The sequence below is a fragment of the Podarcis erhardii genome (genome assembly GCF_964252035.2).
Source record: "Podarcis erhardii genome assembly, chromosome: 5".
In the NCBI taxonomy this organism is placed as follows: domain Eukaryota; kingdom Metazoa; phylum Chordata; class Lepidosauria; order Squamata; family Lacertidae; genus Podarcis; species Podarcis erhardii.
This window is the reverse complement of record NC_138509.1, coordinates 68,353,378-68,367,709: the sequence shown is the minus strand read 5'-3', so window position 1 is coordinate 68,367,709 and position 14,332 is coordinate 68,353,378. Positions and strand designations below refer to the sequence as shown.

The window sequence follows — 14,332 nt, the reverse complement described above, 5'->3', positions numbered from 1 at the left end:
GCTTCTTTGGATCACAGCATCATAGCTTCTTGAACTGTTCCCATCCTCTCACACTTAAAAAAAGTGTAAATCTGGATCAAGCAGTATTTTCCTTTTCATACATAAATACTTTGTATGCTTGCACAAAATAACTATTTTCCATCTTATCTATGATTATTATATGACATAAATAAGAATGCCCACCAACATAATAATCAATGCTACAGGAATGCTGAAAATATAAAAAGGAAGATGAAGAAGCAAGGAAATTCAATATGATTTGATTACATGAAGATCAATTAACACTCAGTATTTATGTTTCAAAAAGTCACCAATGTATTTAATGGTAGGGCTTTTTCAACAGCAGACAGTTTGATCCAGAGTCCTATTAGGACCTTTAACGTGTCAGTTGAATGTACTATAAAAAGAAGTCAATTTCAGGCAGTCAGGAAGGGTGAACAGAAGTGAACAGGCTGAAAAATCATCTCCTGTGATAGAAGTACTTTGATCTGATTTCGACTAGCATTGGCAAGCAAAGCATTAAAAGATTCTCTTCAGCATGAATTGTAAATACATTCCACAGTCCCTGCCTCGCTCTCCCAGTTGTCACTCACTTGTGAGATTTCTTCCAGTTTGTTCCACTAGGCCCTGCGCCACAGTCATATGCCTGGATGATGAATGTGTACTCCTTCTGCAGTTCACAGTCAATTGGACTTCTTGCTCGAAGACGACCTTCTCCAGATGTCTTGTTTAGCACCACAGCTTCAAAGGGCATTTCCTGTCCATGGATTTTAAAAGCACAGATTTCACCTGTAAGGAATAAACAGAACACAAATTACATGGTAGGGAGGCAGGCTGGTTTATATGCTACTGATTAAATGATGCTGAGCATTATGGCACCCTGTGTAAGTCAAGGTGGACAGGTTTCTGAATACAACAGTAAACAACAGTTACCAACAAACAGTATTTCTGCAGCAAAAGAGCAGAAATAAATAACTGTTTTATTCTGGAAAACTATCATGGATATCAGAATCTTAGGCACTTCATTTTTCCATTACTGATATAAAAAAAAGATGTATGCCTTCTTTTACTTAAGAAAGCATCAGCAACTGAAGGAAATTATGTGCTTATGGCTCAGAAAGCAGTTTGAGAAAATGAAAACATTCAGGAGTTGAGACTGGGATTTTTAATACAGAATCTTTCTCATATTTCCTACACAATTCCCTATTGATTCCCAGTCTTTCACTACGATATGGTGATTTTCTGACAGTACAAATTGTGTTTCATTTTGTTATACTGACTATTTTTATCACAGAATTCAGATGTTCCTAATCTGAATATTCTATACATTACTATTATGTTTTGTGGTTTGAATAAGAAGTCAAACAATACTAAGTGCATTCCAAGAGGATATCTTGTGTCTGCCCAGTTTAACAGAATATATAACCTATACAGATTTCACATTGATTCAACAAATTGGATGCTGTATAATATTGATAATATAGATGCAATGTGATCATACAGAACAACAACAACAAAACATATTTAGGGGAGAGCTGTGGGCTCTAGGGGTGAGAGGAAAATTGCCTACGTTCCCCAGTCCATTGCCACCTACAGGATTGGAAGCTACCTTACGCACACGTTTCTATATGTACAATAAAGCATTAGAATAGAACTTGAAAGTGTAAATACACCTCTTCTCCCAAATTGTATTCAGACTATCTTTAGACCAATGATATGATTTTTAATAAAAAGTAAATATCGTGTTAAATTAGGGCTCTTGGGCTATTAAATTATTCCCAGAATAGACAGAGGCACTCATTCTCAATGTAGCTCTGGAAACCGGTACTGGATTGATCCAAGATCCACTTACGAACCTAATTTTGTAAGTTTTGTTTTTGCTTCCCCTGGTGCTTTCTGCAGTTACTGAGGATCATGCATGAGGAGGCTCACGGTTATCAGTGTGTAGCTTCTGACTGCCGTTTACAAGAGTTGTAAAATGAAGGTGCATTTGAAGCTCCTTCATAATAACTTCTCATAAGACAGTATTTTCTTTGAAGGTCTGTATTTGAAGTATGTATTTATACATCTTTATAAAGCTGTTTTGGAAAGATAATGACATCTTTCAGTATACAGTGGAGGGAACCATGTTATCATTTCTTTCAGAAACATCCTTGTATTAATATTGTTGACTTCAGTTTCATTTTACTTTAGTATCTTTCCTTACACTAGTATGTAAGTAGCAGCAGCATAATAGAGAAATCTGATCTACTAAATTCAGGAAAAGAAACCTTTTTTGTGCTTGGCTTTCTTCGCAGATATACAATCCGTCAATACAAATCATGACTTTCTGGGTTTTGTTTTTATTACTGTATCGACCCTCTGGCCCAGTTTGTAAGCAATACAACATTCTAAGGAATTGAAGCATGCCAGTTTTTCATATAAAAACTGATTTATGCGAGTAAATTCATTTTTTAAATAAGGTTTATTTCAGAGGCAGTGCCAACATTTCTCCAGTCTTATGTGAAAACCAGGAACAGGGCTGCTCATTAACTTTGGGACAAATAAAAATGACACAAAGTTGATAACTATTGTTAAGAACCCTAAAATATGTAACCTGCATTGCTTGAGTATCCAAACTGTATTTAAAAATATTTTTGCACTTCTATCTGTGAAGTTAAAAATATGCATAGTTTAGGAAGATTCCAGAAACTACCTACACCAATGAAGATATAGATAGGTCTCTACAGCGTATAATCCTATCCTTGTTGTTCCAAAAGATAAGCCACCCTATATAACACATTGGGGTCTTTTTAAGGCCAGTCCTTGATGGCTTTGATATTTCTTAAACATAAAACACAGTTGTTGTTTTTTCTTTTAAAGTATCACAGCTATAGCATTAGCTGCATGGACCCTCAAAACAATGTTGCCCTGTTGTCTGGTTCCAACAAATTCCCCTGGTGATGTTTGCTTCAGTTCAGCTTTTGAAAGTACTTAACACCTGGGAGGACAAAAATGTTTTCAGCATCATGCATTTCTAACATGTCATAGTATCTGAAGGTCGTGTCGCCAATATTCTACATATATGAAGACAGAAATGGGCTTGCAGAGCTAGAATGGAATAATATCTACCGTTTTGGTTATCTAGTGTCCAGTTACACCGAGAAATTAGAATTGTTTGCTAGAATCTATCTGCTTGTGGTTGATCAGGAAAGCTTGTTGCTTTCAGCACACTCCTAACCATGTCTCCTTAGAAGTAAGTTCTATTACTTCCAGTGGGTCTTACTTCCAGGTAAAAAGGATTAGGATTGCAGCATTACATAGGAATTAAACAGATTGCAACACTACTACCAGTTTTACCATCCACACCTGAAAATACTTAGAATTTAATCCTGGCCTGAAAATCTCTGAATATCCCACCCACTTTTATGGTGAATGAATGTGGGGATGGTGGTGGGTATACGGCAAACCTTTACTCTGCTAAAACATGGCTAATAACTGAGCTGAACCCACCATGCTTTCACATCCAAGAATACCTTTATTTTCATTATCCTTGCATTGTGTTGGATGAAACGGTGCAATTTGCATTGCATAGTAAAATCAACAATGATATATATGAATGGAATAATGGACTAAACAACATAGATGGTAATTTTGTTTGGTAACAGGACTGTCAAGATTAGTCAACAGTTCATGTTTATTCATTCCAATCTGAAGTAGAAATCTGAATATTGGGGAGGGGGATGCAAACAACTAAAGAATAGGAAGAAATGTGTTTGCTCTCTTCTGAAATTAACACTCTCCATCATCCAGCATGAAACCAGAAAATTCAGATGATATTTTATTTCATAGGCTTGCATTTGAGGTTGAGACTTTCCAATGTTAGAAGCATAAATGTGCAAGAAATGGGGCTGGAGATGCCTTATCCCAAGTAAGAGGTTTTGCTACATATTCCTCTAATGAAAACTTAATTAGTCAATTAACCTGGACTTGACAAGAGATGATAATATGTTTCCAGGCAACCTCAGCTTTCCCCATATAACGGAACCTCAACAATGCATAATCACAATTTTGGCATAAAAGACTCAGCCACAACAGAGACTGAAAGTCCCTCACTGTGGAAACTTTTTCTCATAAACAAGTCATGCCAGACGACTCTCACTTCTTCTTTTGATAGATGCTTGGTGGATCAGGGGAATGCTGTGGATGTATGGTGTCTTGATTTCAATAAGACTTTGACAGTCCCCCAAGATACCATTGTGGAGAAGCTGCTAAAATGTGGGCTGGATGAGGTAACTGTTAGGTGGATTTGTAGCTGGTTGACTGACCAAACCCAAAGAGTGCTCACTAACAGTTCTTCGTCATCCTGGAAAAAATAACAAATGGGTGCTTCAGAGTTCTCTCCTGTGCCCATTTTTGTCCAACCTCTTTATAAATGACTTGGATGAAGGAATTGAGGGGATGCTCATCAAATCTGCTAATGACACTAAACTGGAAGGGGTAGCTAATGCCACAGAAGACAGAATCTGTTGAGCCCTATGTCTTCTGCCCTCAGATGTGGTATTTTGTCATGAAGTAAGATTCATCTGTCAGACTTCTTTGCTTTTGTATTATAATGGGTGCTTCCACCCATTCCACTTTTGTTCTTCCCCTCTCAGACAGAAAAATGCTGCAGGGAAGCCTTGTTAAAGGAGGAGCGCTCATGCTCAACAGTCATTCCCATCTTGCTAAACCAGGCGTTGCTCTCATGGATGCACACCATATTGTTCCAGCAGGCAGCACTTCAGTCATACAAATGGTCTCTCTATCCCCAGCTTACCTATTTTAATAGAGGTATCACATCACTATTCCTGTATGGGGAAAATGCACAACTGAGCCTGACAGAGATTTGTCCACCATAAGTCCATGGGTTAGCTGGAATTTGAAGCTGAGCCTTTGAAATCTACGTCTCACAGCATCCACTTTATATCACATGACCTTGTCTGAAGCAAGTCAATTTATGTTTCTCCCTTATTATATTTTGGACTCTTTGAAGAAAATACTTGCAGAAGAAGACAGCATATAGTTTCTATAAATATAGACCAGTATGCTCCCTCAGAACAATAAGTGTTAGTCACATTCTATGTCTTTCAAAGTCTATTCAGTATTATCAAATATAATATTTTTTCAGTATTACAATAGCTGCATCAACGGAAAACTTTTCTTATTCCTCCTATTAATGGTAGAATTATTCCACAAGGATGTTTAGTCGGAATCTCCTTTCTTGTAATGTGAATCCATTTATATGCTACTCTTCAACACAAAGTATTTCCAGAGTAGTAATTCCATATTTTAAAACATTTATATGTTTTTATATGCCAAATAATAACAGAGAAGTTCACAAAATACAAACATAAAACAGGAATATAAACTGCACATTAAAAAGATTAACCCACTGTAAAATTCCACCCACTGTAGCCAGCAATAATCTTATTCCAAGCTGGGAATTCCAACTTGGTAGACAGCAAAGGGCTTGGTAAACAGATAGGTCAAAAGTTCATCACAGTCAACACTTGCCTTATATCAGAGGGGAAGAAATTCCATAACAGAAATCCACAACAGAAAATACCTTCCTTAGGTCCCTGCACTATGATGCTATGCCTCAGTTAACAGCAGCATCAGGAGATATTCCAATGATCTCAGCAAATGTGGGGCCAGGTGTTCCTTCAAATATCCAAGTATAGGTCTTTATATGTCAACAAAATCTGTTTTAGTAGCAAATTGACTATTTCCAAGGTGTGGTCCAGCTACACTTTCTCCAAAAGACTATACTGTATATACCTTGCGGCCAGAGTATGTAAAGACAAGACACAAATATGAGGGTTGAACAGCGTATTCAACAGAGGTCTAAGCAGTGGCTTAATGCTATGAGTCAACTCAACTTGGAGGAACCACCTTGCCTATGGCAAAGGGATGACTTTGATCATAACCTCTTTCCGATCCCAACTCTTAAGGTGAACAGGGAGACTTTCTGGCTACTACCCCCAAAGGCATACTATAGCCAACCCCACAGGTCACACAGTTTAGAATAAGCAAGTCTAAATACATACATTTATGAAGGTGCCAAAGGATGCTCACCTGCTCATCTTACAACATTTCCCCCACTTTCATGAAGAAGCCAATTTGCAGACTGGCAAAAAAATCCTGCTCAGCTCCACAGTGACTGGCAGCAAGACCAACACTGCAACCTATGATAGGCTGGGTGGGTGCTGGAACACAATCATAGGAAGAGGAAAGTGGGCCCAGACTTAAGGAACCCACCAAGCCATGACCCCTTCATCTCAGTAGCATGTAGATGCATGATAAAGGTGATTCGGACATTTAAGCTGGCACATTTTATCTGAGAACCCCCTGCTATTCTATCGTATGCAACAAATAAGATGTAACTGTGGTTTATTGTATTTGCAGTGCCTGATGTTTTTATGGTTATTGCTGCTTTTCTTTTTGTTTCCTTTGTGGATGCCATGGCCTTTGGCTAGTGCAATAAAGTTTATGATGATGATGATGTATATGCATGCCATATCATATACCCTGCATAAAATGCTTCCAGTGGACAGCTATGTGCTGCTGTCAGAGTGGTGTTGTTGTTTTTTTGGTTTGTTTGTTTTTTTGCACTTAACCCTCATTGATAAATGATGATTCAAACAAAAAATTATAAATAATTCCCACTCAAAATCCTGGGAATAAAGGGCAGTTAACTTTTGCAGGTTTCAAGTTTTTGTATCACCTTTGTAGCTCTGAGTAATCTATGTCTAAGCATCTGAAGTAGAAATAATGCACTTCAGTAGTTCTTCTCTGTAAATCCCTTATTAAAATGCACGATAGCATTTGGTTCTGAACAGCTTTATGATACAATAGGAAAAGCAGAGCCTTATCAGAGTTATTCTTTGCCTCTGTGACTAAAATTTTAACACATAAGCAAAGGACAAGATGCAAGTAACACAAGTTCTCAATATATTTCTGTTTGTTTGTTTGTTTGTTTGTTTGTTTGTTTGTTTGTTTGTTTGTAGGAGCATATAAAAACAAAACAACAGTGACAAGAAAACCTTGGAATTTATTTTATTTTATTTTATTTAAAAAAAGCCTGGACAGCAGACATCTCTGATCACCATGTATACTGCAAGAAAGAACATTGGACGCTGTTCCTATAATCATCCAAAAGGTTTGGTACTAGCAAAGAGCATTTTGTTAATCTAGGTTTATGTTTCAATTTGTTTAGTTAAAATGCTTGGTTGTGCATGTAACTTTAGCCATCTAAGCCGGATCTTAAGTAAAGACATTTAATGGCAAAGTAACAGGCAACTGGAGTACCAAATCATAGCAGCAGTGTCCATACAGAAAGGGAAAGAGAATACATATGCATTTCCCAGTCTAAGATGCTTCCTGTACTGCTACCCTGGTGCTTTGGTTTTAGAAGTTCTGGAAGCAGCATATTAAGAAGTGCACACAGTTCTGCCATAAATCTAAACAATGGCCTGGTTTGCATGTCATGCTAAGCCAAACCATGGCTTAGCATAAATGTGAAAGTGTGGGCTCCAGGGGAGGAGATCCCTGTTGCTTCAGGCCCCACAATCAAGTCCCATTATGTTCAGTGTGGGAGGCTTTCTTCATAGCAATTGCATTTTGAATGTTCACTGATTGAATTTGAATAGCTTCAGGGATATAAACAGGGTTGTTGTTTTTCAGCCAGCTCTCACTAGAACTCAGTTCAGCACCTCTCAAGTGTCATTCTAAGAGAACACGGTGGAGAGAGCTGAGGCTGTTTCACACCGGTACCTCATGGGAATGCGACTGATGCTGCTTGTTCCTTCCTCTGCGTCGGGCACTGGTGATGTCGGAAGCTAAGGTGGTTTCACCCCAGCAGGGCTTGGGATGGTGCTCCTTCCGCCTTCCTCCATGTCAGGTGCTAGTGGTGGAGGGGGTGGTGGAGGGGGTGGCAGAGAGGGCAGCGGAGGTTTCACTCCAACTCCTCGCAGGGCCAGGGCCAAATGATGCTCCTTCCTTTTCAACATTGTGATGTATCACCATATTACGATGTCCAGCTGCTGATACATCACAAGGTTGAAAAGCTGATATCACCCAGCCCTAGTTCTGATGCGCCACCAACTCAGAGTATTGTTAATTTTTATATGTCAAAGGCATATACCAAAATAAATTTGTTAGTCTTTAAGATGTCACATTGACTTACTTTGTAGTACCATAGAAGGGGGCCCTAATTTGGAAATTACACCAGGGCCCCCAACCACCTTAATCTGGCCTTGGCTTAGTGTGATGTGTGAAGCAGGCTGACACAGTCATACCTCGGGATGAATACGCTTCAGCTTAAATATTTTCGGGTTGTGCTCCGCGGCGACCCGGAAGTAACAGAGCGCGTTACTTCCGGGTTACGCCGCTCGCGCATGAGCAGATGCTCAAAATGACGTCATGCGCATGCACAGAAGCGGTAAAAAGCGACCCGCTGACGCATCTTACGTTCGCTTCAGGATGCGAACGGGGCTCCGGAACGGATCCCGTTCGCATCCAAAGGTACCACTGTATATGACTTGACATTATTGAGCTATGGCTTGCCCAGCCCTTGCAAATGACATTCAGTGATGTGAGGTGGGGAAAGGGTAAATGAATGCACTGATGGCTTACAAGAAATGACAGCTAAGCCCCAAAGCCTGGCAAGTGCCTCATGTGATCTGAGACAACTCATGTGCTCTGGACAACTCCCAGTAATACTTTGCCATGCAGCAGGGTGGTGGACATGCAGGGAGATGAAATAAGGTGAAGAAAGTTCTGTGAATGAAGTTTGCAAACCACTGAAAACATTCATTATGTTACATGCAGATAAAGGCAAATACTGATTGTGAAGAGGTAACTTTATATAAAATATAAAGGATCAAAATAAGAAAGAACAATATTTTCATCTACTTATTGTCCTAGACTGCAGTCTCTCTCAACCTTTTAGACGTTATGATTGAATCTTCATTACAATTTAATATTTAATTTGAAATTAATGGAATGGAGAATACAACAATTAAAACTCAACATGTGCAGTACAAAGCAATAAAAAGTAATAGTGTAAAAGACACAACGATAATAAATTCTTCCAACTGTTTCGAAAGAGACAATAAATATCTGTATAGTTTTTAATTAACCACTCCTCAATAATGTAAAGTAGCAAATTACATTTGAAGGTTCAGAGATAAATTACCACCATAACGGTAGGAAATGCAAACAAAGCATTTTTATCACACTTTACAATTAATTTAGGTGCATTTATATAGTTAGCCAAACAAACAAACCTTACACTGATGATTCTATAAACACTTACCTTAGAGAAATTCTCATTGAACCCACTAGAATAATACTTCTGAGTAAACAGGAATAGGTGACATTTACATCTGTATTAACACTGTTGCACTGTTTTTACAATGTCAGTCTACTCTAACTACTTTATGTATTTGCAGAAATGTAAACACTTAGAAGAAAACCATGAACAGAATGTAACATTTTCTAGTATATCAAAATGCAGCAAAGGGTTTTTAAAATGATACTTTCATACTTAGATCTAGTCTTCCTTTTATCTTATCTTTGCTATGTCACTTTAAGTATTTGATATAAATACGTAGGGTTATATCCAACAAAGTCATGTCATTAGTGAAAGGACCTGCAAAATGGTACTTCTCCCTCTTCTCTCTGTAGTCTATCTGCTCCAAAGTGATGGGTAGACATCCAGAACAACAGTTTTTATTTTAACAAGTCTGAATTTAGGTAGGGTACTAGGATTTTGATTTTTTTTTTTTAAGTCCATAGACTCCAAAGAGTATAGCTTTACAGGAATAATGTCAAGATTTCCATTATGTCTTTTTACATTGTTACATTGTCATTGTTGGAGGTAAAGTGTCATTTGCTTTACAAATGTAATCATTTATTCCTTACATGTTACAGTATATTTCAACTACCCACTTTTGTAGACTGTCTGGTGATCAAACATTACAAGATCATTTTGCCTGACAGTTCCATCAACTTTGTTTAACAAGAGACACTAAAGACAAATGCAATTAATTCTGGTGCTGTGCATTTTCAGTTCTCAGGTTCTTCTACCACTAAACACAAGCAACCAAGACAGCATGACTGACTTCCTGAAATGTAGTGATAAGCTTTTATTATGTGAATAAAACAAGCTGAGCATTATAAGATGCCCCCAGAACATCAAAACAATGTCTCTCCAAGTCACAATTTTATGTTAAATCTTCTTAAAAGTTAAGAAGCTATCCGTTGTTCAAATTGGAAAACATGTTGATACTAGAAATATGCTAATGCGTTTCAAAATGAAATGTATTATTAACATTAACTGCTAATGCACTAGCTCAGGTTTATCTTTTTCCAACCCCCTCCAAAATGCCACCCTGTTTTTAATTAAAGGCACTGTTTTGTGTTTGCACTGCGTGTGTGTGTGTGTACGGGCAACATTCAAATAAGGCATTTCATATCCCCAACATTACTCTCTAGGCAGAAAGCATGATGGTTTGACTTGAACGTGATTAATTTTAAAATATGGGTAATTTCGAGAGTTGAGAGCCACAACAATATATTTGATATACATGCTTGTTTCACAATTAGTTGTAATGAAGCTACAAACATAAAAGAATAAATTACAAGAGGAAAGTGATACCTTTCTCAATGTCTTTGGTGTTTACTTAAATCATGCAACTCTTACTCAGCTGTCCCCAAGTAATAACTCAAGAGCCTTAGACAGTTTTACATTAGAAGGAATGATGTTGACATTCCTGTGCCAACATCATGTCCAACCTATTCTGCTATGGGCAAATGTTGTTACATGGCTACAACAGATTGGGATGGAATGGAGGACCATTGGTCTATCCAGTTCAGAATTTTCTGTGCTGAGAGTTTGAAACAGGGACACTCCCATGCCTATTGGTCGAAGCCAGGGATCAATTTTGGGACCTGTTGCATATAAAGCAGGTGAGCCGTAGCTTTCCCCTAAACATCCTTCAAATTGTCCTTTGGAGTTATGGCACTGCAAATATAACAAAATAATATTTTCTTCTTCTTTTAAACAAGAACCAGCAGCCAGTTATGCATAATGCAGCTCATAATTTACTGGTGTTACAAACTGGTTAAGAGTCAAGTCAATTAAAGTAATGGATCTTCTGGTGCTAACATAATTACTGATGTGTCATAATGTAATGCTGATCTCATGTGATACCCTCTTACTAAGTAACAAAAGAAAAATATTTGGCACAAGCTGAAGAATTGATTCAAGACTGACATCTGAGCAATTTGCAGAGCAAGAGACATGCCAACGAATGTTAAATGTTCCAGACAAAAAAGAATTACACTGTACAGAAAGTCATCTAAAAACAATAACAAAATTATTAACGTGCCAGTCTTTTTGTGAAATATAAGATGTTGAAAGGTAAATCCCCTCCAATCTAGATAAACACAACTGCTGCCAAAATCCCATCAATATAGTAATGTCTATCAAAGAACTTATACAGAAAACAGGTGCTCCGGAGTCTTTGAAGTCACATCAAAAGAAGTATGAATGTTAAATATTATGTAGAAGCAAAAGCAACATAGGCAGAAAAACTTGAGGCTTCGTAAGTACAGAACACACAAGAACCAGTGATTATTAACTTAAGTCTGGCTCTCGTAGGAAATCAAAATAATGATTCCTAATGATTTATGTAGTTCATTTCTATATCTGAACAGAAAGAGACAACACACGCTTCATTTAAAGGAAAAATGAACCAAAGCTCTCTGCCTATTTAAGGGTGGGAATATATTTCTCTGGCTTTTGAGGCAATGGTTTTTGAAACCAAAACATTGGGTTTGGTATAAAAGGTTGGGTGGATATCTTAACTTGACCTTGTTAATTAAGCTAAAGATAATTAGAATCATAGAATTGTAGAGGATCATCTAGTTCAACCCCCTGCAATGAAGGAATATGCAGCTGTCTGTTCCAGGGATTGAACCTGCAACCTTGGCATTATTAGTACCATGCTTTAACCAACTAAGCTATTGGTGAATTCACAAAACTCAGCTAATTTCCTTTTGAGGTATTAGCCTGGGGATGAGCCATTTGGGTGACACAAAGGATGAAAGGGCAAATCCCATTTGCAGATGTGTTGGCTTCCAGCCTCTCTCAACTGAGGGTTTACTTTTTAAAGATAATGCCAGTGTTTTAGAATGGCAGTTAAGAGTTAAGGGACTGAGTGGGCTGGAGAGTCAAAAAAGCAGAATACTAATGCCTGTTTTGTTCTTGAAGCTACAAACATGAGTCTGACCAAACTGCGGGAGGCAGTGGAAGACAGGAGTGCCTGGCGTGCTCTGCTCCATGGGGTCACGAAGAGTCAGACACGACTAAACGACTAAACAACAACAACAATGCCTGTTTTGAATCCAATGCTGTGGCTATGAGAGAGGCCAGAACCTCTCAGAATGTAAGGCTGGATTCCATTGGATTCAGGTTGTCTATCTGTGTAAAGAAACCATATATCATAAAGACACCACAGACTCTGCTGTGCCTGTTATCCAAAAGGGAACACAGACCCTCGTAAGCACACCTGGTACCCTTGGAATATTGCATCGCTCAGAAATTGGGGTGGCATGTAACAATAGATTCCAAAGCCTGGTGGCAAATTTTTAGTAGATGAGTAAGGGATAAGAGATGAAGGTGTAACAGGAAAGAAGACACTGAAATTTTATTTCGTGTGTGACTGCTTCATCTGCCATGCTTAGCAATTTGCACTAGTAACCTGTTTTGATTTGCTGCATCCTATGCGGCTATGAATCCGTCCAAATGCATGTACTTCAGCATATTTGGTTTAAAATAAACCAGACAAACTGGTTTGTAGAACCTCACTTTGGTTTAGAATTCAGTTCGTGTGTTCACTGATGCCTTTTATCAATTAAGACCCCTGACATTTTGTTTTTCAGTGTTAAATGTTTCGGTCAGATATGATGCATCCCACCTCATGGTCTCTTGATTGCTACAAAACTCCTTTCTGCAGCAAGGAAGAATAATGACAGAAAGAGTTGACCTTGCACTGTGTCAAGATGCCTTCAGAGGCAGCTGAGCTGTGAATCCTAACACTTTGAAGGGGAGAGAGACCTGTTTACATATTAATTTAAACTCAGGAAAGCGAAAGAAAAAATCCATTTTCTATAACAGTGATAGTCATTTAATCAATAGCACAGCTGTATGTGGACTTCTTTACCTTTGTCAGTTGATTTAACACAGCAACTCATCATTTAATGGGTTGACTTTACAGGCATCATGTACTGTTTTAGCTAATGCATTAGTTTTAATTGAACATAACAGAAACCTTGTCAGGTTTCTTACACGATACAAGGAAAACTTAACAGTTCAGCAGACTTTCACATCCATTATATGTAGCTAACTTTCAAAATTTTAATGCAACAAACAAACTATAAATAGCCACATCCAAAGATTAATTTGAACTAAAGCTTATCAAGCTTACCCACCCCAAGAATCTATTTTGGAGAGCTCAGTCCCATAACAAAACATCTAATGCAAGGTATTAGGCAAATACACTGTCATCTTCTGATAACAGACAACACCCTAGAGCTTACTAGAGAAACGGTATGGAATATCACACTTGAGGGAGAAATAAAATAATATACCCTCCAGCAAAATCTGGACTTTTACACACACACACACACACACACACAGAGAGAGAGAGAGAGAGAGAGAGAGAACCATGTTACAGTATGTGCAAATGATCCATATACCTACACTAGCAAGACACTACATGTAATCCCCTTCTTATGTATTTGAGATTACAATGCAAGGTATCTTGGTTTCCCAAGATGACTTCAATATTTAGGCTTATTTCCAGAAACTCTTTTTAAAAACAAAAAACAAATTCAGCATTCAGAAAAGAACACATACACAGTGTTATCTCTAGCCTGCTTTAGTTTGTCCACTGTGTGGTCAAGGACATGCAACCGAAGTAAGCTCACCTGCAATAAGTTATAAGTTATAAGAATGCTATATCATATCAAACAAGACAATGTCTGTAAAGGGTTAACTGAAAACTGGTTTATGTTGCTGCAAGGAGCTAGAGGTATACACTGTATGGAAGTCAAACTAGCAGGCAGTTAAACTAAGTGTTTTATTGTATCAAGAGGGGAATGGGTCTGTTTGGGGGAGGTTCTTGACTTTACTGTATATGCAGAATCAAAGGCATCAAAAGTCTGTTATTTTAACTAATCTGTTTGTGGACATTCTACCTCATCTTACTGACTCATAACTGTAAACAATAGGAGGATGGAATTT

General features: G+C 38.0%; 1 protein-coding gene across 1 annotated transcript in view; it reads right to left on the bottom strand.

Moving 5' to 3' along the window:
• CLSTN2 (calsyntenin 2) overlaps positions 1–14,332 on the bottom strand; it is a 323,329-nt gene that overhangs the window by 84,835 nt on the left and 224,162 nt on the right. The window contains exon 3 of the mRNA XM_081861525.1: positions 594–789. Coding sequence (XP_081717651.1) covers positions 594–789 — 196 coding nt within the window. The remainder of the gene's footprint in view (positions 1–593; positions 790–14,332) is intronic.